The sequence below is a fragment of the Corapipo altera genome, unplaced genomic scaffold (assembly GCF_003945725.1).
Source record: "Corapipo altera isolate COAL_440 unplaced genomic scaffold, ASM394572v1 2c, whole genome shotgun sequence".
Lineage (NCBI taxonomy): Eukaryota > Metazoa > Chordata > Aves > Passeriformes > Pipridae > Corapipo > Corapipo altera.
This window is the reverse complement of record NW_020884923.1, coordinates 5,971,876-5,998,692: the sequence shown is the minus strand read 5'-3', so window position 1 is coordinate 5,998,692 and position 26,817 is coordinate 5,971,876. Positions and strand designations below refer to the sequence as shown.

The following is a 26,817-nucleotide window of genomic DNA, read 5'->3' as shown; positions in this document are numbered from 1 at the left end:
TTTTACTGTAGTCAGCATTATTCTCTGCACCAAGTTTTGGAGAATTTAAACAGATATTCTATACTGTACATCAGTCAAACTTTGATTCAAATCCATCTACTACACACTGCACAACAGAAAACCAGAATGAGGCAGGGGAAACTTATCTTGCCAGATAGAAGCAGAGCTGTATTATTGACCTGCCAACTAGAAAGAGTCCTGATTTTGGCTGGTGTTTCTTCTCAAGGAAATTTGCTACTCAGCTAAATCTATAGTTAAATATCATATATAATACACAAAATATAGAAACACTCACATATAATATGCAGCTATTAAGTCCCAGTACATGACAACCTATTAGAGCACCAAAAAACCATAATAATAAACTCATCAATCTAAGAAGATAAATAATGGTACTAGTCTTTGACAGCCTGGGATACAATATTATTATTTCATTATGGTTTAGTGTTGCCTTCCTCTCCCCCTGATTTTTTTTCTTTTTTTTTTTTTTTTTTTTTTTTGAGAGGAGGTTCGTGACCTGAACAAGAACTTAGTCCATGAGAATACCATGCAGATCAAAAAAAGGCTGCACTCCATCTCTTGGGAACTGGCTGCATAGATATGTTTATTCAATTGGTTTTTTATTTGTGAAAAATTATAAAACTGCTATGCCACTAGACAGAGTTAAACAGCAGATATTTAACAGAGAGCAGTTGCTGGTTTTTTTTTTTTTTTAAGTACTTATCACACTGAAATGTGGGTCCATCTCTCCCCCTCTGCATGCCTCTGATCCTTCTTGTTAGAAGTGTAGGCAATATCAGAGTGCTGAAAGATTATAAACAGATTTGGACTGTGCCACAGGCCAATACACTGGAATTAATAATACTTTCCTGCAAGGTACATAATTTGCAGGAGTCGGGGCAGCTTAGGAGACAGGCAAGTCTGTGAAGAGTTTTCCACACCTCTTATAACAGGCAAAGGAGACATTTCCAAGTTTTTAAAGTAACATACAAAGAAACACTGTTTCTAATATATACACAGGAAGCCTACTCATTAGCTGTGTTTATTGGTTATTCTTCAAATGGTTTGAAGTCCAAACTTGGATTACATTTTATTACTGTCATTAGGTACCAGAGAACAACTCTGCTCAAATTTGTTGATTTAGAAAAAAAAAATTGCTCAGTTGCATTAAGATTTGCATAATTTAAAACTGTTTAGAAGGGTCAACAATGGAGAAGAGGGTTGCTCAGTTCTTCCTTCAGTACAATTTCATCTAGAGCTTATTCTGCAGTCAGGTGTGGCAGACATGGCAAAAAGACTAGAGATCTGGCTTCATTTGTGTCAAAGACCATCTAGTTCCCTCAGATCTGTTTCACCAATGTACAAAATTAAATTCTTCTTGAAACATTTACATGGCTCTGGGATGAAAAAAAATCATTATTAACACAAATAGTGTAGCTTGCATTTCTCTATATTTTAAATACTGTTTTATGATGGTCTTTCCACTTCACAGTGAATACCTTTACCTAGTGACATCCAACTCTCAGTTGAAAAATACCTGGGAATAAGAGTCATAGGGGTGACTCACTTAACTATGCCAGCGAGTAACTAGACAGATGTGGTTATAACTCCCGCAATTTCTTTGAAAAGAAAACAAAAATACTTTAAGTCATCTTTACATGGAAACATCTCTGTCTCCACTACACATGGCATTTACATTACGAAGCAAACCGAATGGGCACATGTTTCACCGATACTGACAGGGAGCTGGCACTGGGAAGGCTTCTGTCCCGCCACCCTGCTACCACGAACACACTAACACCACAGCCTAGCCTGCAGCCCAGCCCTTCAAAAATACTTTAGTATATGTTACATGGGCAACATTCTGTTGAAGCCCATGAAATTACTTAGAGTTGACTACCTCATGCTATGACATCTTATTATATCGCTGACGAAGGAATCACAAGAGTGATACAATTGCAAAAACTCAGAATCAAATCCTGCATGGTGGTATCAACTATATATCAACTGTTTGTCATGCTGCAATTTATTACCTACAATCTTCTCCCTGTCCCCATTTGTAGATATTCATGTCCAGGGGAAAAAAAAAAAAAGCTAGATCTTCACATTTTTTCCAGACATTAATTCTGCTTCATTCCCAAGCAGCAGTTTTTTCCTAAGCATGAAAGAAAGAATTAACTATTTCTCACTATTGTACAGAAACCTCCAATAGACAGGAAAATATGAAGTGTGGGAGACAGAATTCCTGCAGTACAAACTAGTCTGATGCTCAAAACATATTTCTCTGCAAAGCTACTGAAGATTCCATTGAGACTTCTTTTTTATACTTAAGATGTTCTGCAGGATTGACAGAATTTTAGTTAAACATTATTTAACTAGAACATATTGCACAGCTTATGTGAACATGTATTTATTGTATTTACACTTATGGAGAACTCAGAAATTATTTTTAAGATTTTTTTCCTCAGATTCCTGCAGCAACTGCTGCACTTTATCATATACTTACAGGATGCAGAAAACATTTTTGTTTCTTGGTCACAAATATTGGCTTTTGTGCTCAACTTTTGACCTGAAGTTCTTCAGAGGGAGTTTCTTTTAATCTCATGAAGTAGAAAACATGACATTTCAAATGAAATAGCTAATGAACCAAAGTCACCTTCTCCATCCAAAAGCACCATTTCCCTTATTTGCTCTCTCATTTAAAGAATATGAGAACAGCAGCAGCCTCACTGTGTTCCTCTCTTAGCTACACCATCTCGTTTTATCAATTGTGATAGAGTATTGACTGGCCTATAACCATCATTGAGAAACCAAGCTTTTACCAAAAACAGTGAAGTGAAAGAGTATAAACCTACAACAATCCCTGCTAATTGATCCTCTATCCATCTCCGCCTTGAACGCCAGAGCAAAGCAAAACACTAAACACAGAGTGAGATACTGCTATCATAGCTGGGGCAATATGGAGTGGGGCACAGGGCAGTTATAAAGAACACCAGTCCAATTAGGGAAGTTTGAGTGTCAGGCTGTTGAATTCCCTATCATTTCCTGGCACCACGGCCTTTAATTAGGCCTTGGATTGATTGCTGCCTTTGTTCTCCACTGACCCACCACTGACTCTGACAGAGGTGGTATTTTCCCCTGCTACAATTAGAAGACAAAATTCTGAGTGTCAGTAAGCATTACACAGGCAACCAGGCTGCTGAAAACTACAGAGCTTTTAGAGAAAGGATGTGTTTGTGATACTATCACATGCTTTTTTTTTTACAGGATACAGTAAGATGGAGTCAGTTTCTGGTTCAACAGTAAGTTACTGTTGCAGCTAATTTAAATTTGTCAGTGTATTTATATGCAGTGTATTAAAAAAAAGAAAAACAGGAGCAGGAGTAGCAAAACTAAATCTACCTGGTTCTTCTGTGATTCAAAATAAGAGGAAGGTAAATGAGAGAGGGTGAAAGAGACTGCTGTTTGAGCATTTAATTTATGTAACAGCAGCAACTAGACAAGAGAAAGTAATTGTGTATGCAGGTATGTAGAATATAAAGATTTATGGCAATCTAGAGCACTATGGACAGCCACAGTGCTAAAGTAGCAATGCAAAGAAATACATCAAAGAAAGTAAAGCCTGAAAGAATATAACACAGAAAATCTCTTTCTACATTTATTTTTTAATGTGTTGTATTTTGGTAGGTCTTAGAGGCAACAGCTAAAAAAAACACCAAGATCCCTTATGCCATGTACTGTACAAAGACAAAGGCCTTTCCCAATTAGAATTTACAGTCTTAGCAGAGAGACAAAGGAGCTAGGGCTAAGAAACAAAGGTAAAAATAATTTGTAGATAACAGAGCTTGTTCAAGGTCATATGATTTGTCTATGCTTCTGTAAGAGATTTTCAGCTTCCACACAGAAGTTTAGCAGCTATTCACTGTGACACATTGCTTTTTGTCATTAAAACACAGGTCCTGGGAATCACACTGTCAGGCTCCCTGTGACTGTGACAAGTCATTTCACTCCTCCATGCCTTTGATCTCTAGTCATATATCCCTCAGGCAGGTGGAAGGCTGGAGGATAATTCATTAATACTTGTGAATTACTTGAGTGCATTTTCAAAACTGAACTAATGTGTTTACTACTAGAACGCTGTCCAGATATTTTAAAAAGTCTTCATGCATTTTGAATAATTAAACTGTCTGAACACAGAAAGGTTCCTATGAAGTATGATTTTCATTGGTACAAGTAGGCAGCTCAAAAGACATTAGAAACTGACTGCAATGAAAAAAAAAATGGAGTGGATTTTTCCCCCCGCTCTTCCCTGGCCTTTTCTTTTCCCATCACACGTGCTCACCAAGCTTCCACAGTGAAGCCACTTGTGGAATCAAAACAACATTAGTCATTTCTGTCAGCAAACCCAGGCAACCAGCCTCTAGAGGATCTGGCCAGCTAGAAAATGGTTATCTAGAATCCTTATTCCGGTACCACATCAGTGCTCCCACCACGGCAGACATACATATCTCCATTCAGAGATGGAAAGCCATTGTCAGAGCTCATTTCTACCTTGCCAGTCCGTAGTTATTCTTTTGGCCCATGAGACAGCTACAATAAGTGAGTCTCTGGATTTGCACCTTGAAATGGACAAACGCAGATCAACCTCAGAATCACCTGAATTCAAAAGGATAAATATAAATACACTTGGTATCTGGCACCCAGGTCTGAGGTCAGTCCCACTACCTCTTTAAAATTTGACCATTCGAGGTATGGTTTTCTTTTTACTAAGAATGTTTGTAAGCTTTTCAAAATAGCTGTAATTCCAAAAAATGCTGAGGCAGAGTTACTGGGTATATGGGACAGAAATGTTCACAAAAAGGCAGTGGACGAGGCAAGTGAAATAGATGAATGTTTACTCCTAGGATTCCTTGAACTTGTTGAAATACTTCTAACAGGTAGAAGCAGCCCTTTATTTGTATTAAATCCCAAAGTATGATCAGCAGTCATAGCCAGGGGCTTTGCATTTAGTTCTCTTTTTTCAGCACAGCTGAATGAAGAGAAAGTGAATTAACAGCACAAAGGCTGAAGCCCTGAAGACCTAAAGTACATGTCCCAGAGAAGCTTAACGGCTCGTTGCCCGTGGTGATCAGAAACACAGAACCTAGACAAGCCCCATGCACTTGTTGTCACACTCCCTCCCAAAGGCAGAGACACCTGCAGCAGACTGTTTTGCCACTTAGGAAAAGCAGCTCAAGGTAAAGGTCTTCATATTGTACAGCCGCAGAAAAGAAGCCTTCTGCATTGGACTGACACCAGTAGCACAAACACCTCTGTCTCAGCAGAGTTAAATCACATCTTTTCAGTATGGGGGAACATCGATGTGTCTGTAAGATGTATTTACGGATTTCAAGCACTTTTTCCCTTCTTATACACTTTCTTCGATTAGGTGATATATAATCCACTATTTGTCACTGCAAGTGGGCACCCATGGCCACACATAAGTAGAGCATGAAACACTATATTTAGACTGTTACTGTCAATACTGCACTTGTCTATCTACTTGCATTACCATAGAAAATTCACTGCCTTCTGATTTCACTGATTTCTAAGGGTAGGCATTGTCATTTAAATTGGCACTTCTGATCACCTTTATGTCACCTAAAAAAAAAAGTAACCCAATGAAATACCATGAGAAATGCTAACAGATGTGTGATAACTAAGACTGCAGTATATGAAAAGGCTGGATTGTTCCCCTCTAGTTACAAGCACATTTTTTTCATTGCACAGTCATATATTGTGGGAGAAAGGAAAAAAATCACTTGCCTGTGGCTGTATGTAGAATCATAGTGTTTACAAACATACTGATGTCAGTTAAGCAGTTCCTGTCTTGATCACTCAGCTGGGTGTAGATTTGGCTCTAGAAAACACAAATACCTCCAGACTGAAGAAGAACATAGGTGAAACAAGTTCTGATCTACTGTGTAACTTTTAATGCATTAAGCTTCCTTTTTGCTAGTATGAGGGGTTTGGGAAAGGGGTGATTTTTGCCAGGTTAGTTCCCTAACGAGTTCACCAAAAGATCAGATAAGTAATTACTGGCATGAGATAGGGTAAGAATGTGCACTTGAGAGGACAGGACAGCAGAAGCAAGGGCAACAGGGGCCCAAGAGGTTGTGCAATCTCTGGCCTTAGAGATGCTCATCATTTCACTGCATGAGCCCCAGAACAAGCTGATTTAACACTGATGTCCACCCTGCTTTGAAGTGGAGGCTGCACTAAGTAACTTTCAGAAGTCTCTTTCAACCCTAAAACATCTGCTGTCAAGCTTGGCAGCTCTCCAGCCTAGGGGAGCTGCACTGGTGTACTACACACCTTTACAATTCCATAGAATTGGCTCTATGAGCTTGGTTTGAATTTTCCATCTGTGCTGACATTTGGCAAAAGAATGATTAAAAGGGGCAATGGGGGTACAAAAACAAATTGCAGGTTTATTAGCTCTACGTTTGTTTGTAAGCAGATCTGTTTCCCCTCATGCAATCAACTCAGAAGGCTGAGGTTAGCCCTATAAAGATTTAATTGTGCCATGCTGCCCCAATTCAGATGGCTTGTTCACATTATTACCTCTGATGTGAGTTGAGAGGTGCTCTTTGATAACACCTGGTACCCAGAGTTAGGCCTGCTTTTAGACACCTATATAAACACTGCTCGCTCCCATTTTGTCCAATATTCAAAACTCTTGCTTACACATCTGGTTTTAGTTATTACTGTGTGAGCAAGCTTGCTAAAGACAATAATGTATTCCCAAGGTCCTAACTTCACTTGAAACTGGATTTTCATTATTCTATACCATCAAGTGAAAGACAATACTAAGGCTTGGCTAAACACCACTATAAAATCAAGTCTTACATGCAGAAGAAAAAATTGTTATGACAGTGTTTCCAGTTGCAGTTCTCAATTCCTTTAAGCCAGGCTTAAGAAGCCTTGTTTACAGAACAACCAAAGCCATTGCAGTTTGCTAGAAGTTGTAAGGAAATCACAGCAACTCTGAAAAAAATCAAGTCAACAAATTTTTGAATAACTTAGCCAGCCCAAAAGTTGACAAGATCCTTCACAGTAAGTTGCTTTCCTTGTAAATCAGTAGCAAGATTAAAACGAAAGAAAAATGAAGTCTGATCCATTTGTTTTACCAGCTCCCATAGATCCTGACTGCCAGGAAACACAGCAAGACATTTCCTTAGGGTTAGAGTTAATTGCTATAATCACAGAGCCAGCAGCAATCCTGTCCAGGTGAGTCATTAGTTAGGGAAAAGAAAATTATCAAAACAGAGCAGAAAATGGGGTAGAGAGGTTAAAACAGCATAGAAGTTTTTTAAAGGGAAGAGGCGTACAGTATGTTTGCTAGCTACAGGAAGAGAAACAGCAGTATGTAAAGAAAGGACAGGGCTGTAGCCAATTAGCAACTCCATGTTTTGGGTGCTCTAACAAGCCTCAGACTACCTTAAAGGGTCCTTCAACAGGCAATGATAAAGGGAAGGGCAAAGTCCAATACTGCTTCACCCAACAGAAGGGAGGCCTTTAACAAGCACTGGAACAATTACATATACATTTCATCCTTGTTTTACACCCTGTAATTTCATTAGAGTCACTCCAGTTGACAGAATAAAAACAAAGATGGAGTCTGGTGCAGGATGTACAGTTCACAATGAACACAATTATTTTCCAGTTAATTGTACATGCACTGCAATATGTTTCCCGTGGATTTTCTACCTTAATTCCCATGCTGGTCTCCAGCACTCTCACAGCATGCCACTGGAGGTCTGACATAAAAACAGTATTATAACAGAGCGTGCAGGTTGCCACAGATGGTTCAAATTAAAGGCAGCCTAACAAGACATTCCACAGACAAAGAGGCAGCACACCCAGCACTGCCCACACTGAGAATGGTGTTTTCAAACACGACTGCCTCAGGAGACACTGCAGCACTGACACCCAGCCCCAGAGCACACAGCCACTTGGCTAACAGCCATTAACAAGAGCTATAGGACTGGACTCTAAAGAACAAGCAAAACAATCGCATACTTGCTTACCAGGTGTCCAGCAGCAGTGGGGTGAACTTCATAGGAAGTTATCCCTCTACATTAGATGCACCCAGCATCAGAAGCACTTTAAAAGACCCTCTGCTGCCTATAGGGCTATGTAACATTTTTATGAAGCCCAGCAACATGTAGTGTCACTCTGGTAGGCACCATAGGAAATATATGAAGATAGAGCTTTGAGGAACTGTGAGGACCTTGGGCAAAACAGTTACAAAAGCAGAGGCTGTTAGAGCAGCAACATACATTCAAACACTCTTTAATTGTGGATGATGAAAAATTTCAATGTTACATTAAAAAGTTACTATTAATATAACAGACAGCAGGAAAGTAGTCATCAAGTGAATTACCCATGAGAAAAAATGATATTATTTCTTCTTTTTAGCATGTTTTTTTCTGAAATATGAAGCTTTCTCCAAAAAGGACGAGATCACTTTCTATAATTGCAATAAAGCATTAACCTGGTTTCCCATTCACCTGGCAAAACTGTAGACAACAAAGTAGCTTGGAATGTGCTTTCTGCCTACTGTCCTCAAGGTCTCAACCTGAAGCTTGTAAGAGTTACTGACAAGATCTAATAAATACTAATAAAGATGCTTATGTTTGGATCAGAAAAGATGCAAACAGAAAAAAATTTACAGATCTTTGTGGGGTTTTTTTTCCTTAACAAGCATCATGACAAAAGCAGTTAAAGCAATACAATCCTCAATGTAAAAAGAATTAAAACCTCAAAACTAGAATTTCTGCAGTTTAAAACTTGTGAATAATGACAGTATAAAAGAATGTCTAGGGCAAGAAAACAGAGGGAACATATTTGAGATATCATGTAAGTCAGTACAAATAGTTACTTGTAAATTCAAGACATATTCTCAAGACAAACTTTTCAAAAAGCAGAAAAATGCTTTCACATAAACATTTACTTCACAACTGGCAAGAAAAACACTGAACAATCTATTCCAATTAATGTTCTAACTAATGAAATGACAAAGGCCTCCTTTTCTGTTCTTTCAGATCCAGTTTAATAGCATTTATATGTTGTCAAGCCTTGCATCATACATTTGATCTCTGGAAAGGTAGAGAAGCAGACAGAATACAAAACAAACATTAACAAATGCTACATGAATACAGAATGCCTAACAGCATGCCATTCACAACAGCAGACGGCCAAGGACAATTAAATTATTCATAGATATGAACTGTCCAAGGTAGGAAGAAAAAGAAAGAGAATTAATAAACACATTCCTGAAAAATCACAAAAAACCCCCACACCAAACCCATTAGCAATTTTTTTCCTTTTTTTTTTTTTTCTGTTAAACTAACAGCCAGCTCCTGGTACCAATCAGAGAATCAGAAGTCAAGGTCTTTCCGAAAGACTTTTTGTCATAACTAGGTAATTAGTTACCACATATTCAACTGCCATATTCCAATCCCTCTAAGGCTGATAGCTTTGAAATGCAAACTGCACCTCCCTTCTTCCTCTCTGTACAGAGTCAGAAGAGCCAACACTGAGCCAGCATACAAGAGCTGCTGCAGAATAGGATGGTCAACATTAGCAAGAAAGGGAAAAGCCTTCTCGACAAGAGCACAAGCATGTAAGAATCCTGACCTCTGTTCTATGCAACTAATTAATTCACCAAGTTACTCTGTATCTCCTCTCCTCAGTTGTAAAGACAGAAAAAGCAAATATTTTACTGAGATGAGATCTATGCATGTACTCCAGGAATGGGCACATTGGTGTGAATATTTGCAGCTGTGTGAAGCCCTGTGACTTCCATGAGCATCTTTGTGTTAGAAACCACTTCTCTACTCTAAGACCATCTGTCCTCTTCCACCAAGTGATTAAAAAAGGTCTTTTCTTGTGGAAACTTCTGTGTGGAAAGACCCATTCCACATCACCTGCAAATATTAAACATTTTTACTAAAAGCCAGCAAGACACACAGAAATAGTCTGAGGGCAAAGGCTAAGGGCAAGAAGCTAAGGGCTCTGATAATGAAGCAACAATTTAAGAGAGCTGCAGCAGAAGGGTGGAGCAGGCAGCAGCAGACATCCATCAACACCACAACATGGTGGTGGGACTAGACACAGATCCTCACCTCCCTGTCAGATACATTCACAATGCCAATAAAGGCAAACTTCAGGTAAGGGGGTTGTTAGTGTAATGTAGTAGCTAAATTTTGTGTGCATGATAAGTCCTTCTGCTCTGACACACTTGTGTTCCCTTTCTGCTGTTCTGTCAGAGGTTACCACTTTATATCCTTGTAGATAAACTCACAGCAGTTCAGAGCCCAAGTTTCAGGTTCAGAGTTCAGGTCTGACATATTGGCTGGAATTAAGAAGAGTGGGGAACTTATCAGGATCTTTATGTAGTGTTCCTTTTTCTAGGTTGGCCAAAAATTCTACCCTGATCTCAAGAGACTTTTCCATCAAAGTTTAAATAACCAGAGTTTCAGTTTCAATGACGAGTTATTCTAGAAAATCACCTCAAAAAAGGAAAAAATGAAAAGCCAAACAACATGTTGAAGGAAGGCAAGGAGCAAGTCTGATTCTTTTCACGCATCAGTAATGTCCAGTAGTAACAAGGAAAAGATGAAGCTCTACTTCAATGCAAAATATATTTGCAGACTGTCTCACTGCCTTTTGAAGACCGCAATCATGATTCTTCAAAAAGGAAAATAATCTAAGACTTTTCCCTTTTCTTTCCCAGCCACCACAACCTCTACTAGAACAGCCACAACAAAATAAAACAATGAAAAGCCAACCATGCTTACCTACCTTTAATTATACATGTGTCTAGCCAAAAAAACAGAATACATGGAACATTCATTTTAGGTTTCTAGAAATAAAACACCCATCCTTTAACCTGAAAACCATTTTATCCTGTTTCAAAATGCTGTTTGTCTAATCAGTGAGAAAACACTGGGAGTTCTGCAGCCATTGCTGCAGAAAGTGAAAGAAAAGAAATATATACACACATGCATACATAAAGAGAGTAAAATCATATAAAAGCTGCACTAAAGCAATGAATCCTATCCTCTCATTTCATATGGAGGTGAGTAAATAATGGTGCAACAAAGATTTCATTCATGTCGAGGTCTAGGGTATGCTGGGAAGTCTCAATCTGACAATTTGCTGCAGATGCCTGCTTAGAGGAGCCATATATCAGTGTCACCCATGCACATTACTACACACAGCTTCCTCAGCAGCATGATTCCACACCAGCTTTCCACATAGCACACACTGGTCCTTGATATTTCAGGCACAGAAATATAGGCCCTTATCTAGGCCTTAGCAGTGTGTGCTTTTTGAAACAATTTGTATTATCCAGAGCGCATGCATTTGGAGTAGGAAAGCGACGGAATTTATTTCCTTCACTGATAAAAAACCCACCAAATTAAGAGAAGTCGCAACAGTTTCCCTTCCCCTGCTCCCTCTCCTCTTTATAGCCCTGTTTGGCATATTGCTTATAAACAGCTAACACAAATACATCCGTAGTGCTGACTCCTGGAGGATACAGGCATCTTGGATGTTTCATCTCTTGTTATACTGAAGTGGAATATTAAACAGGCAAGACAGTGGTAGAACAGGCTAAGAAGAACTAAGTAACTAGGACTGACAAAGAAGGATGGCAATTTAAAGCACTTCAGTCTGTAAAGTGCTTCATTTAGAGCCATCAGCGCCTGTGCATTCAGCCCTCATGTATATCTCCCCACCTTTAGCTTTTCTCTCACACCTTAAGTCTTTTCTGTTCTGCTTTTAAAGTATTTGAAACAAGTACTGCTACTTAATAGTGTGGCCTTAAAATGTCTAGTATAATAATACTACAGAATTAGTAAGCTTAACACTATAAGAATTCAAATTAATCTGGAAATCAAACATTTTTTTCCTTCAGAGACAAGAACAGAGAAAGGAAAAGCCAGACTGAATTCATAACTATTGCTGATGCACTAAAACATGTCATTTATTTGCCGTGCTAGGTAAAATTGCTAGTGCAGTGGGTTGAATCCCTATTTTATACCAGATCTCAAAGGGACAGCATAGAACATATGTCTTCATGACTGTTAAAAAGAGAAACAAATTAATTAGATGTAAGAAAGAAAACTTTGTTACACCTTTAGATCAGAGGATGTACCAGTACCTCAGTCTTTGGAAAAAAATATAAATTTCAGAATGAAAAATACTGAAGTGCCTTAAACCAAGGACAACTTCAGTTTAACTGCTTTCTACACTTCTAGCTGCTTGCTGGTTTCTGTTTTAAGAGAGACAAAGATTGAGAGATGAAAAATTACAGGGATAGCCTTTTTAAAGAAAAACAAAACAAAACACAACCTTCATATGAATCTGTCCTTCAAAACTTTAAAGTGAGCTCAGGCTTTTACAGAACCCAGGTTTATCACCCATTTCTCCCTGCTTCCCCAGTGTGTTACCTTTCCCATGAAAGCACTGTAGCTTCGCCGCCTGGATGAACCAAGGCACACTTCATTCCCCTCTGCATTTTTGTCTCCATAGCATGTCTTCTTCCTCTCAAAGCCCCACATTTCTCCTTGTAATGGGCCTTTTCTATATGCACAGCTGCTTATGTCTTTCAGGACACCAAAATGTATTGGCCAACCTGCTGTAAGTGCCCACTCTGCTCCTTGCAACTTTGGAAGTTGTTAACCATGATGTTGAAGCCAAATACCCAACTGCCCATCAGTCAAAAAAAAATTACAAAGGAGAGATGTGATCAAATACCTCTAACAAATAAAGATGATTGCTGTGGCAAAAGTAATTCTGAGAAGATTTTATTATTATTATTACTATTTAATATCAGAGTTCTTGTCAAGAGCTTACAAGAATCAGATCCCAACTGTTCATTTAAAATAAGAAAGCATTTTGATGAGTTGCCTGCCCCATCTCATAGCCCTCACCAAACAGCCACTTTGCAAGAGCACTGAATCAATGACTTTACAAAAAACAATTCTGCAAAATCCTGCCAAGTCTTGTTTTCAAGGTGTTGAGAATGCTTCCAAAAGCTAGTTTCTTCTCTTACCTCACCCACCTCTAAATCTAAAGCAATCTTTCACTCACCTCTAAACCTAAACCAAAATCCACAGAACTTTTGTCAAATCCATTATTCAAAATGGACTTGACACACAAGAAAAAAAAAGGAAGTCTTATTAGGCATACTAAAAGAACAGCTCTGGATTTAGGCTTACCACCCATGCTGCAGAACTGCTTACAAAGCCATCATTAATGTCCTTCCAGCTACCCATCATTTCCCCACGTTCAGTCTGCCCAGACAGCTAGCTATTCCTTTCTAACAAATACCATTTTAATTGCATCTCCCACTTTGTTAGCCTTCTCGACCTCCAGTAAAAGCCATCTATGGTCTAACAATCTCTTAAATCTGACACTCACACTGACTAGCACACTTGTGTGCCTTCCTGCTAAGTTCACATGTATGCAGGCTTATTGTCAAGAATTTCCATTAGACATCTAAGGGGTATGAGCTGAAATGACAGCTTTAGTGCTAATGGGGAGAGAAAAGCAAGGAGAGAGTGAAAAGGGAGAGGTAAATAGCAAAGGATATGTACGTGTACTGTAAATGCCCCCTGTCTCCAAAGGCTTGATTTCTCCTTTCTGGTGCCAGGGCTTGTCCAGACCCAACACCTCCCTCTGAGCAACAGATGCCAGCCACACAGCCTCAGCCCCTGTTTACTCTTCCTGTGGGAATGCTGCCACCAATTTCAGCATAGTAACCCTGGGAATACTAAACTGACTTAAAGGACTTGTTAAATTTTAATGATACCATTAGAAAAGAGGAAAACACACAAGTCACAACTCACACTTTGGTGCATTTGGCTGCTGAATAGGATATTAATGTTTTCTTTGCCTGGCTCTATTAAATGAACAGTGAAACTAATAGAGAAATGAAGAGTAATGACTTCTATTCTCAATGTTCAGTGCCTGCTGAAGGCCAAAACTGCCTTATTGCCCACTAGGCTTTCTGCTGGAGTCCATCAGGTGGATGGAGTAAATGGGCAATTCTTTCAGCATTTGGCACTCAACAGGTCAGAGGTTTATTTAGCCAAGAGGTACAGAAAAATAAAACTGTCCAAATGAAATAGTACCATGCAATTGTTCAGATAATCAGTTAGCAGGCAAAAGTCCCCTTTCCTGAATAACTTTAGCATAACTAAGTCTGAGTTTAGCTTTGATAAGACAGGAGTTTGCCCAAGTGAGTCTCAGAGGAGCCAGGAGAGAAATACGTAAAGGCCAAGTTCTGCCCCACTTTTAACAAAGGGCTTCAGAGCAACCACCATCTTCAGCACTGCAGGAATCTCTTTCATATCTTCAAGTACATCTGCAGTAAAACAAATGGGCAATTCCCAACAGAATGTCGCAGAGGTCCAGAGAAATTGAGGAGTTGCATCTTGAGTCCTGATTTATCTTCAGTCAATTTTGAGGGTGGTAAGGAGAGAGGGAATTAAGCATGCACAACTTGGGGAAAATCATTTGCACTGCTGGGGCAGATTCTGTTCAGATAGTTCTGAACAAAGTTGAAACCCCCAAACCACTGTGAAATTTCACTTTTTCTTCAGAAAAAGAAAATATTTACTGTGGTGGATGTCAAAGTCTCCTTTCATTTACTTTTCCCCAAACATTCACGTGAGTAGAATTTTGTTCCAGTGCAAGGCCATGGAATAGAGGAGCTGTTGTGAATACTCAGGCGCAAATAAATGATCACATCAAAGTATTTATGACTTAGGGGGCATGGGGAAATATAAGTTAGAGTAGAGGTTTGCTATTAATAGATCATAGAAAATCCACAGATCAAAAATACATTTGTAAGAAATAAGGACATATAAAGCAAGTTACACTTGAAGGTAATTTGGAAGCCAGAGCACTTAGACTGTATTCCCAGTTTAAGATTTTCCTACAGACACTAGAGCTGGATGGATACTTTACATAAGTCATATTGCACTAGATAAAGATATCCTACCTTCAGCATACAGTTCCTTCAACACATATCACCAGCAAGAAATTTAAAGTGTTTTCCAGATCCACATTCAATTCAGCTTGCAGTACTTTTTTACTGGAATAAAATAATTTTTCAAAGGCATTTGACCCTCTTTTCCCAAGTGAACAAATCCACTGAATAAGATCATTGACTAGGCACTAACAAAACAGACACCATAGGGCCTACATGTTAAGTTCTCCTACTTGTAGGGCAACAAAGCAAGCAGACTCAGCCCTTATCTGTTTAATAGGAAGGCATAACAACTTTAAATATGCAAAAATCTTATATCAGCAAATGCTTTACTTATGTGACTCTAGAAGCATCCAGTTCCTTCTGAGCAAAGTCTTTTGTTTTCATCATGAATTGTAAACAAAGGTCAGTTTAATATCCCATCAGTTTCCTCAGATCTCTTGAGCAATCTTCCTTGGCAATTTAACTTTTTTAACCCAAAGATTGCTACCAAATACAGTTTCAGAAGGAAGGTGAGAAGAGGAAGCCAGTCTGAAAGTTTCAGACTGAAATATTTTTTTTTCCTCCCAGAAAACACAAAATGTTTTAAATTATATAAGAAATTCAAGATCAACATATACTATGTGATTTAATAATACAGATTGAACAGAAGGTCTTAGTATGAATGGGTTGGTTTTGGCTGGGGTAGCATTAATTTTCTTCCCAGTGGCTACCATGGGGCTATGGTTTGGATTTGCACTGAACACAAGGTTGATAATACAGAGATGTTTTTGTCATTGTTGAGCAGGGTTTACAGAGAGCCAAGGCCTTTTCTCATACTGCCACAATGGTGAGTAGGCAGGGAGGAGACACAGCTGGGACAGGTGACCTAAACTGACCAAAGGGATATTCCATACCCTATGACATCATGCTCAGTACATAAAGCAGGGGAAAGGAGATGTTTGGAGCAATGGCATTTGTCTTCCCAAGTAACCTTTGCACATGATGGGGCCCTGCTTTCCTGGAGATGGCTGAACACCTGCCTGTCCACTGGAAGCAGTGAATTAATTCCTTGTTTTGCTTTGCTTGTGTGCACAGCTTTTGCTTTTAAACTATCTTTATTTCAACCCATGAGTTTTCTAGCTTTTACCCTCGCAATTGTCTCCCTGATCTTGCAGGTGGGGGAGTGAGTGAGGGGCTGTGTTGTGCTTGGTTGCCGGCTGGGGTTAAATCATAACAGACAATAAAAATAAACACAGTTGAGGATTAAAATAATTTTTAAGAAGTACACCAGTGCTGGAATGGTAAGTAGCTTTTAACAGCCTTACTACACTGTATTATTTCAATTAAAATAAATTGAATTCTGATACCACAACAATAAATCTGAGCTGAAATTGAACACACCAATTCCTTAAGACTGATTCTTTTGTATAGCTGGTATCATATTTTCCTTTACTTTCTATTTTGTAAAGTAATTAAAAAGTAATCCCTAGCAGAAGCTACAGTTGGATGCATTGCACTGCTCACATCAGTACCTTTCTCAGAAATCACTGGCTCCTCGCATCTGCTGTTGTAATAATCCTGATCAAAAGGATCTGACTTCAGAAAGCAGTGCTATTGAAAGTGTTTGAACTATCTATCATTTTTATAAGAACTAAAGCAGGGAGCAACCACCACGTATTCACACAGGAGACCTGCCGTGATGCTAACTTATGACCTTCATATGGAGAAGAGAAAGAAAAGGCACATGGGAAGGCCAGAGGGAGCCAGGATATCTTAGCCCTGCTCAGCCCGAGTAGTATGTCTGCTGCTTTGAATGCATGCAAGTATTCCCTGGTTGGAGGTATAGGATACACAAAAGCTGTGGCCTAAATGAAATCCTACTGATTTCACTGAAGTCCAAAATGCCCTCACTAAGGTCAATTTCATGTAAGTCAATAGACTGACAAGGTTCATATCCAGACTACTTCTCTCTCTCCCCCTCCGCACTACTTTACTATTTTTATAAGTAACAAGCAATAGTTCGTGTTATACAAAGGAAAGAATTTTCAATATTTGATACTTCATGCAGGATCTTTTGAACAACCTTCATGTCAAGCTCAGAATGGTCCAATCAACTTCCCTCTATTAAGTGTCTTGTGTAGGTCTGATTTTACTTGAAGAAGCCTCAAACACAATCCCATCAAAACATTACTAAGCTGTGCTGTAAAATTATACAAGAGGAGAGTAGAGGAAAAAGAAGCATAAGCAAATGCATATTCTGGCTGTAGATACTACAAGATTTTACAACTATACAGAGTCTGATCTGTACTAAGTCTGATTATATATTTCAGGTTTCAAAACTAGAGACAAACACAGCTCTTAACAGCTTCATAATGCTCAGTACATGTTTGGGGGCATGCATTTTAAACTTGGTTTAATGTAGGAAGGTTGCATAGAAAGCAATTGAAAATAAAGATGAACAACAGAAGCCACTGGGATTTGAGTTCTATAAACCTACAAATAAAGGATGCAGCAATGGTATGATCATCTAAAACAACCTAGCTCCAATGATCACTCTGTATTAAGGGAAAGTGTTGGATGAAACATTACCATGTCTTTCAAATGTACAAGCTGAAGCTTCCAGAGCAAAGCAGTGTTTCTGTGTGGGACTGCACCAGATTGCTTGAGGTTATTACTTCACCACTGCTTTCTAGAAGAGCAATACTTTCATTGTGACTTCCATCAGTGTCACAGTGCAACCAAAATTTGGTACAATGGGACACACTGTAAAAGACACTTCTAGAGCTCTCTGCTCCTAGGATATTACTTTGCTTATCAGGGTGTTGTTACAAGCTACAGCTTGCTTAGTTCAAAGTAAACATATAATCTAATTTTCTCCAATCAGGGATAGTTCTTGAATTGCAGCTTCAACAACAAATACCGTGGGCTAGGAATTATTTATTCAGTGGCAGGAGGGGAAGACATATGCTTGTGTTTCTCCATTTTAATAACATCTATGCCTTTCAAGCTACAGAATGACACTTCAAGATCTAAGCTAGCAATTTAACTTAGAACATCTCTCACGCTTTTGACGTGCAGACCACAAGTCACAGAATGCTACAGTTCCTACTACATCATTATGTAGAGCATGACAGTCAAGTTTATTGTGGTGGCGGGCTCCAAGTTCAGTGCTTGGAAGCACCCCAATTATATGATGTCAAAGGCTATGGGCTGCTGATGTGGCAAAACTGCTATGTCTCTCAGCCCTACATACACAGCACTGCAATGTTCTAATAATCTGCTGATGCAGGCATGACTCTCATTACATGCCGATGGCCCACACTGGTAATGTTTGACACTTTTTCAAACACTGCCTGGGTAATTCAGATGGACTACCTTCCTTCCTTCTCCCCTTCCAAAACTATATGCCAAAATCCTGTGCTTATTATACAATATATTTATGGATATTACATTTACTTCCAAGGAAATATAAGACTCTCTAAAGATACAAGGGTATTTTTGAGATCTGTGCAGATTTCATGCATAAAGCACCTTGAAGATGCATTGTTATTTAATAACAGCCTGGCATGAAGAGGCCAGTTACAGACTCAGCATTGACTCTGTTTCTGAACACAATATTTTCAGATGCACAGACAAGTCTTTGCAAAAAAAAAAAAAAAAAAAAAAAAGAAATCTGCTCCCTAGAGATTTACTTCAGTTAAAACATCAATACTTCCCTCTCTACCTTCAACACCTGTCTCTATGGTCTAAAAGTATTTTCTTTTCTGACAGGAAATACTATAGTTTCAATTCACTAAATATAATCTGTGATCATAGGCCAGTTTCTAATTTCCAGGGCACTTAGTAATGGCAAGCGTTTTTCATCCCACAGAGAAAGCTACAGAGCTAACAGTTTTGACAGCTTTCTAAAGAGCAGTCTTTAATATACAGTATCTTCACTATGACCTCCAAAACATTTGCAAGCTTGAAAGAAATTATATAACTATTTCACATGTTGACACTGGGGACTGCAGCAGCAAGACTTCCAGCTGCTCCTAGAAAAGAGTTTACACTAATTCATGAGAGGTGAAGGCATATCCGTTTGTCTCCTCTGGAGCTCTGCAAGCAGCTGTAATTCCAGCACAAGTGCAGTAGCTCATGGCTTCCCAACTTGCCAGGAAGCATACAATTGTAAGAAGATTCACAGATGAGTTATGCTAAATGTTTGGTATTGGGACCTGTGATACAACACAAAAGAATGGTTGTTGTTGCCTAAACTTTAATGGAGTTAATCCTTCCAAATGCTGACAAATTACTGCCTCAGGCCATTTAAAATCACATTTCTAATGCAATAATCCTATCTGCATTACAATGAGTTGGGATGAAATGATTAGGTGCCTGAGATTTTTTGCACAATGAATTAAGTCACCATACAGACAGGCCGTGCTTGTTCACAAATTAAAGGTCTGGACAGAAATGAAATTCCATTATTCTGCCACTCACTAAGCTTTGAGGAAGGGTTCATTACTGTCCTGTCTCTACTGGGAATGTTTTTGAAGTAGCTACAAGCTTACAGGAACCTATTTTTCATTAGATCAGCTTTGGGGCTTTCTTCATTATTAATAATTATTAGTCAAGTCTTTGACCACTGAGCACTTCTGAAAGAAGAGGTAATTCAACAATATGCAAGCAAAAAATGAGACAATGTCACTAAATTGGTGAAAAAACCCAAAACTTTACACTGAGTGCAAGTCCTTTCCTTCCTTCGTCACAGACACACACTGTGCTCAGAATTTACCCAATTCTTGTATTCAGAAGCACAGACTTTTTAGCTATGGGATAGTCCACAATATAAGCCACCCAACGACATCAGTGCTATCCATCTCTACCATTTAAAATAGTATCCTTACTTACAAATGCAATCACAACACACCTAAGCAGCTATTCATATCTACACATTCAAATTACCTTTGTTTATATGCTCTATCCAGTGTTTTTGGAATCCTGTACTAACAAATTTATAACCATCAGTTGAAGAGTATTCTTATTAGCATTCCATTGATTATTTATACACAATATAATTGGATACACATCAATATAGTAACTCCTCAGTTGTTAGATGCCTGCAAGGTTAGTGTTCATTGAAGACAGGTGATATCACAGGACTGAATTCAAGGTAAACACATTTGACACAAATTCTGATAGATAGGAGTTTATGGCATCATATTCTCTATGCTAGAATTTTGTCTGGTGCCCTTCTGAAAATATAGCCTAAGAAAAACGTTAAATTAAAAAAAAGGTATTAGTAATTTTTGAGACAATCTTTCTCATCATGCAAATGTAACATAAACCCCACCAGCAACTGTCACCAAATGCTCCAATACACCCTCAGTGTACAACTATACCAACCACCTGTGCTAGTTATTTCCCATAGGCCTGTTTCACATGGGGGCTAGAATAAGGTTTAATTCTCATAAAACATAACCCCTTATATGCACATAATTGCTGAGCATCAGTAAGTCACATCTGTGTCACAAGAGGAGGAAAAAGAAACAATAAGCTTTTAGCACTTTTCTTTTTGCTATTGGCAGGGAACCTGGCATTTTAAATGGTTAAAATAAGTTAGCACAACCATAATTATATATTCTTCACCTTTGTGCCTCACCAAAAAAAAAAAAATAAAAAAAAATCAAGTTTTCATCCTGTTGACATATTAGGAGAGAATGTTTCTATTTAAAACTGGAAGCTCAACACCTCAGCATTAACAATCAGCTAGTCAGAAGCAGTTTGCTCTAGGTTAAGTGTGGCTTTTTTTCAGTCAAATGAAAAGCTTCAGTGCATAACTTCATGCATAAAGCCTGGTCTGTGTATGAATCAATTAAGTATACTGTTGAAGTTTACAGATATACACAAACCTTTATGTGATTGCATACATAGAAAACATCAATGTAGGTTCACATTTGGATAGTTACTGTACGTTTCAATGTCTGCTACTAGATATATGTTAAAACATATAAAAAAATAAACTCTCATTCTGCTTGTTCTGCAATACACAATACCCCAGATCATATGTATTTCTAAATACAGTATAAATGTGGAACAGGTGCCACAGAATGTATTGATACAGCTAATAATATTTCTAGGCTGTCTTCAACAACAACAAAACAAAACATGTAAGTCAGATCTGAGTGACTAGATGATGGCAGATACATTTTAAATGTTTCATTTAATTGTTCTAATAAAGGCATATTGCCAATTAGCTGTGTCCCATAGGCACCACAGTCTTGAGATGTAAGACACTTTGCAAGTTCTAAAGGAATACCCAGAATTAGGAATGTGATCTGCTCCTTCTTCCACTTAACTAAGTGGCAGGATCCATTCCACATGGAAAAAAACCTATTTCCATAGCAGCAATCAAGAGCACACCTCACAGGACCCTAAAAAATGCCAACTCCATTAAACACAGTGTAGTAGACTCCTGCCTCAATCCAAACCAAACCAAGTTCTCTCCAGACACAGACAGATTTTCACATTCTTGAGAGACCCTCTACATCTTGCCCTCAGAGGGCAACTGTGTTACCAGCAAAAACAAACTTGCAAGACCAACACAGCTGGTCCAAAGAAATCAATGGCACTAGCCATGATGATTGTATCTCACATCACCTAGGCCAAAGCTTCACTCTGCTGGGCAGCACATGCTGAAGGCAAAAATATCACAAGGCGAGAAGGTTCTGAAGAGTCACAAGTAAGCCAGAAAAGATGACAGAAAGGGATACTTCAGCAAACAGTCAGAGCCAGTAGCACCCATGCACAGAAAAGAACTGTATGCAAAAGGCTTGAGTATCTCAACAGAATTGAGCCTGCAAGTACAACTGAGCATAGCAAATAGGGCAGAGGGTCACCACAGCCCACAAAGACCACCTTACTTGTGCCTCCTTCCTTGCCTCTAAGTGCACATGTTGGATAGCAATAGTTTTGTAAGTAGCACTCCTATAGAACTGGAAGGTTTGGAAAAGAGGTGTAAGAATAAAAAAAAAAAATAGGTTAGAGTGGCTAAAATACAGAAGTAAGGCTTACTACTGATACAAATGAAGACTAGCCTGTACAACAGCATCAGCTAAACTTAGTGAACAACAGAACAAATAACAATAGTAATACAAGGGTAACATCTCAGGAAGGCTATGTCAACCACTACTGCAATAAGGGAACACTGTGCAAACCCTTGCATGACCACAAAATTTCTATTTAAACACTGTGACTTTATGTAGCTTTGTCCTCCCCTCCACCCCTAGTCTCTGTTATTCTGGTGGCTCCCATATGGGTATCAGTAATTTCCCACCCACGTTCACAGCTGGTAATCACTGCCAAATCACCCAGTCTGAAATTTGCGAAGATTTTGGTACAGGGACACTTTACAGTTGATCAACCATGTATTAATGGTTAAATTTACTATTAATTTTGTTGGTTCTACCTTTCCCTTTTCATGAATAATCCAGTGAAGTCAGCTCTTGAGACAAGGTAACCAGTCCTTGAGTCTTTTGTTCATGAGAGCACCAACTCCCTCTCAAAAGCACATAAATAAATAATGGAGAGTACAACACAACAGCAATACCAGGGATCCTTTCTCAGCAGTCGGCTCTTTTCCACGATACCTCTTTATTGTAACCACTAATGAAAACTCTTTTAAGTGGAAGAGTAAATATTATCATTTGATAGTACCTGGACCCAACAGGGCAAACAAAATTGTATTGTACTACATTCCAGCAGCTGTAGACCCATTCACAATGCAACACTCACAGGGTTGCTATGGAGGAACCCAGTGCTTACTATTTTGGTAGCATGAGGTCAGCCAAGGGCTGCTGGTCACTCGTTTAGGGCTGTTAGCCTTAATCTCTCTATGTAACAAACAGGGAAACCAAAAAAACAGTACCAAAAAACCCCCGAGGAATTTCAGAGTATGCCTTTGGAGGTACCAAATTCCCCAACAGAGGCAGAAAGCAGACTTCCAGCTCTATTCAGGCTCAGCCAGTTCTTAAAACCTGGTGCCAAATATCAGAAATGCTTACATCCTCTTTAGACACAGTTTTATTAAACCCAGTGCTCAGTGTCCAGCAGCTTCAACTATTTTCAAGTCCTCTTAAGAATTAAAAAAAAAATAAAAATTCAGCACTTCTCTATAACAGAGAAGCATCAGCAAGTTATCCTTCTCTTAATGACACCTGGGAGAGCTGGGTTCAATACCATGGTCTGCCACAGCCTCCCTGGGTGACCTTTGGGCTCACATAGCATTTCACTCACTGCCTCATCTGAACCCAGAGCTACAAGAGGGTCTCTCCCTCAATGGAAGTAGAGACCACTGGCACCAGACCATACATACACACCTCACCACTAAGTTGGCTGCCGAGTCTCGGGGTATTTTGTAAAACCATCCTGTAGGGATCAAAGATAGCAGAAAGGGAAGGGGCCAATGACTCCCTTACCCCCCCCACTAGGAAAAAAAAACAAGCACGCAGGAAATAACACAGAACCACTACCAGTGCAATGAAAGAGGGAGGCAAGAAACGAGCTGCAGGGACTATCACAGATGCCCCCGGAAGCCTGGCAGCCTTCCGGAGACAGAGGCACCCTGCTCCACACGAAGCAGTAGGAAGGGATGGGAAAAGGGAACAAGACCAAGAAGGGGAGAACACAAATAAACACAAAGCGCTCAGCGGTGACACCATTAGAGGGGAGCCCAGATGGCCGACAGCCCCAGCGGCTGCTGGAGGCTGCTCGGGGCACAGGGATGCCCCGTTCCCCTCGGCCCCGCGCTCACCTTGCTGCTGACGGGCCCGGGGATGAGGAGCTTCAGCGCCTGCCTCTTCAGCTCCGCCAGGCGGGCGTTGCAGTGCTCGCACCAGACGCCGCGGTCCGAGCCCGGCGAGGAGCCGCCGCCGCTGCCGGAGCCCGGCGAGCCGGTGCCGAAGCCCGGCGAGCCACCCAGTGAGCCGGGGGAGCTGGTGCCGATGCCGGGCGAGGCGGGTCCCGGCGATCCACTGAAGGAGCCCGGCGAGGATGTGCCGGAGCCTGGGGACGGGGTGCCGGAGGAGCCCAGGGCAGAGCCGGCTCCCTCCGGCGCCGGGCGACTGCCCGCCCGGGACTCCTCATACGCCTTCCGATACCAGCTCTCGGGGGAGAAGGGAGCGGCGGGCTTGGTGGGGGAGCAGGGGTCGGTCACCTGGAGCGGGAGAAGGAGCAGCGGGTCAGGCAGGGAGGCCCAGCGGCGCCGCCAAGTTTCGCTCGGACGCTCCGCGCCTGCGGCGGTCCCCGCGCTTCCCCCGCCCGGAGCCTCTGCCGCCCCGCACCGCGGAACTTGCGCGGGGGCGGAGGGCGATGGCCGGCAGCCAGCGGGCGACAGGCGCGGGAGCCCCAGCACGGCGGCGGCCACCGCTCCGAGCCGCCCCTCCGCCGACAACTTACCCCGTATTTTCTGCTCCGAGCCGTGACCGCAATCCTCTCCTTATTTCCAGCCACTGAATTCATGGTGGCTTCGTAGGGAGGCGGGAGAATTTCCTACAGGTTTCCCACTCCGCATCCGAAGGGAACAGCCGGTCCTGGGAAGTCCCCCGCGGAGCGGGCAGGCTTGCTCCCTCCTCCGCCTCCGACGGAATCACTCAGCCCCAAAACACCCGTCAGTTCTCAGAAAAACGCTTGGGACTGGGGTTTTCTCCAGGTCGGTTTTTCCTCATTGTCTTCCTTCTCATTCCCTTACAACCCTTGTTTTCACAGAAACAGCAACATCCAGAGCGGGAACTATCCCCCGGCAGGCAGCCAAGCTCTTATCCGCAAGTGAAGCGAAGCATCTAAGGTAGCACTAGGAAGGCGAAAGAAGGAGTAGGAGCCGCTCTCTCCCCCTCCGCTATATCAGCAACTTGTTCCCTTCACCTAGGTTTGTAAGTGAGTTAAAAGAAATCCTCCGAAAATATCGGGATCCAGTCTCTGGGAGGAGCCTCCGCGTCCCTTGCAACCAATATCCTCCTGCCCATTTGTGCCTGACAGTTTTGCAAGGGAGGGAAGGGAAGACCCGGGCTGCGGAGCCCCGTGCGCTCCCCGGTCAGCGGCGGAGCTGCAGGGCTAGCGGCTGTGAGCAGACTGCCAGAGCCTCGCCGCTGCTCTGCGCGGTGCCTCAGCTGACGGGAGGGTCCATTTTATTTTGCAGTATTTCTTGATTGACATCTGTGATTTCCCCCCGTTCTTGCAAAGGCGGGCGGGTGCGGGGGGGAAACCTTGTTGCTTTCACCGCAGTTATTGGTTAGTTGCCTCTATTCAGGCTTTATTCACAAGTGTTCCCAATCCTCCCTAAATAACTAGGAAAGAAAAGCAAGCTGTATTTATGACAGTCACTGGCATTTCTTTTCCTTGTTGTAATTTTAAATGTTATTAATTTAACTTGCAGTCAAGGGCATAATAAATTGATCTCTTAACAATGAAATTCTACAGACTCGTGTCCCTATTAATCTTTCCCTTCTAATTATGATTTCTATTTGATGGTCATGTGTATCTAGTTACATATCCTTTTTTATTTCAAATCCTGTAGATAGTAAAATCATCTCTAATAAATCTTCCTTCTCAAAAGAAGTTGCTCATTTTCTCAGAAATGGAGGCAATAAAGAGCTAAATGCCAGATCCCCTGATAGGGTCATAACATGGATAGGTTGATGCAGATGAGAGGGCAGAACACACAGGGGACTTGCATCCACCTTTCCAACCTCCTATTGTTACTTCCATATAAATGCGTCCTTCCTGCATCCCTAGTGTACCTGGGCCATAACAGCTGTGAGGAAACAAAACCAGCATCACTGAGCAAGGAATCTCCCAGTCCTTGTCTGTCTTCACAGATACTCTGACAATAGTAAAGACGCGTAAGATGCTCTGCTGTGTTTTAACTTCACTGTGTTATCACCCTAAGAGTGGAACAGCCATTCCTGATCCGGTTAGGAAAGCTTTAATCTAAAGCTGACAAAAGTGATGCCATCCAAGATAGCCAGGCTACATGGGTAGTGCCTTGTGCGTTTATGTAGGTGACCCCAAAAAGCTGAACAAACGGGCAAACAAAAGGAGGTGCACCCCAGCTGCTGTTGCATGTGAATAGGTTTCACATAAATCCGCATGCAGAGATCCCGTGGTTTGTTCTGTAGGCAGACGTGATAGGGATGACAAGGTAAGGCAGGGAAATGCCGTACGAGCCCGGAGCAGTGCAGAGCTGTACAGCCTCCGCCGGCCCCACGGCGCTGACGGGGGGCCGCTCACACTGCAGTGTGGAACTGCTCCTTCGGCAGTTCTGGTGGCGAGCTGGCAGATTTCCTTTGTTTTTCGGCAGACCTTCAATTCCCAAGCTGCCAGCTATGCCTGCCTAACCACGTGTGCTGCCAGGGACCGTCGCCCCGCGCGCAGCGCCGTGCCCGCGGGCAATCCTGCGGGCAGGAGCGGGCTCACCCTTCCAACCCCCGCGCTGGGTCCGGGCGGGACCGGGAGGCTCTGTCTGCCGGCACCCCGGCCTCCGCTCTCCCCACAGACCCGCGGGTCGGGGTAGCGGGTGGACCCCGGCGCGGCAGCGCTGACCGCGGGGCTGGCGGGGCAGGGGCGCACGGCGGCTCTGCAGCCCCCCGGCTCTGCCGGGCTGGGGGAGCGCGGAGGGCGGGCACCACCCCGCGGGAGCCGAGGCGGGCTGAGTGGCTGCGCTCCTTCCCGGCTCCGGCGGCAGTATCCCGGTCCGGAACGGTGCCGCCCGCCGGTCCCCGGGAGCCCCCGCAGCCGGGCGGGGCGGGGCG

The 26,817-nt window shown here is 41.5% G+C and overlaps 1 protein-coding gene across 1 annotated transcript in view; it reads right to left on the bottom strand.

The window, feature by feature from the left end:
* Positions 1 to 25,229, bottom strand: part of KIF26B (kinesin family member 26B) — a 291,414-nt gene extending 266,185 nt beyond the window's left edge. Inside the window, exons 1-2 of the mRNA XM_027657354.1 lie at positions 24,467 to 25,229; positions 23,823 to 24,224 (exon numbers count right to left, since the gene is read on the bottom strand). Of these exons, the coding sequence (XP_027513155.1) occupies positions 23,823 to 24,224; positions 24,467 to 24,529 (465 nt within the window). The 5' untranslated portion in view covers positions 24,530 to 25,229. The remainder of the gene's footprint in view (positions 1 to 23,822; positions 24,225 to 24,466) is intronic.
* Between the last annotated feature and the right edge of the window lie 1,588 nt (positions 25,230 to 26,817).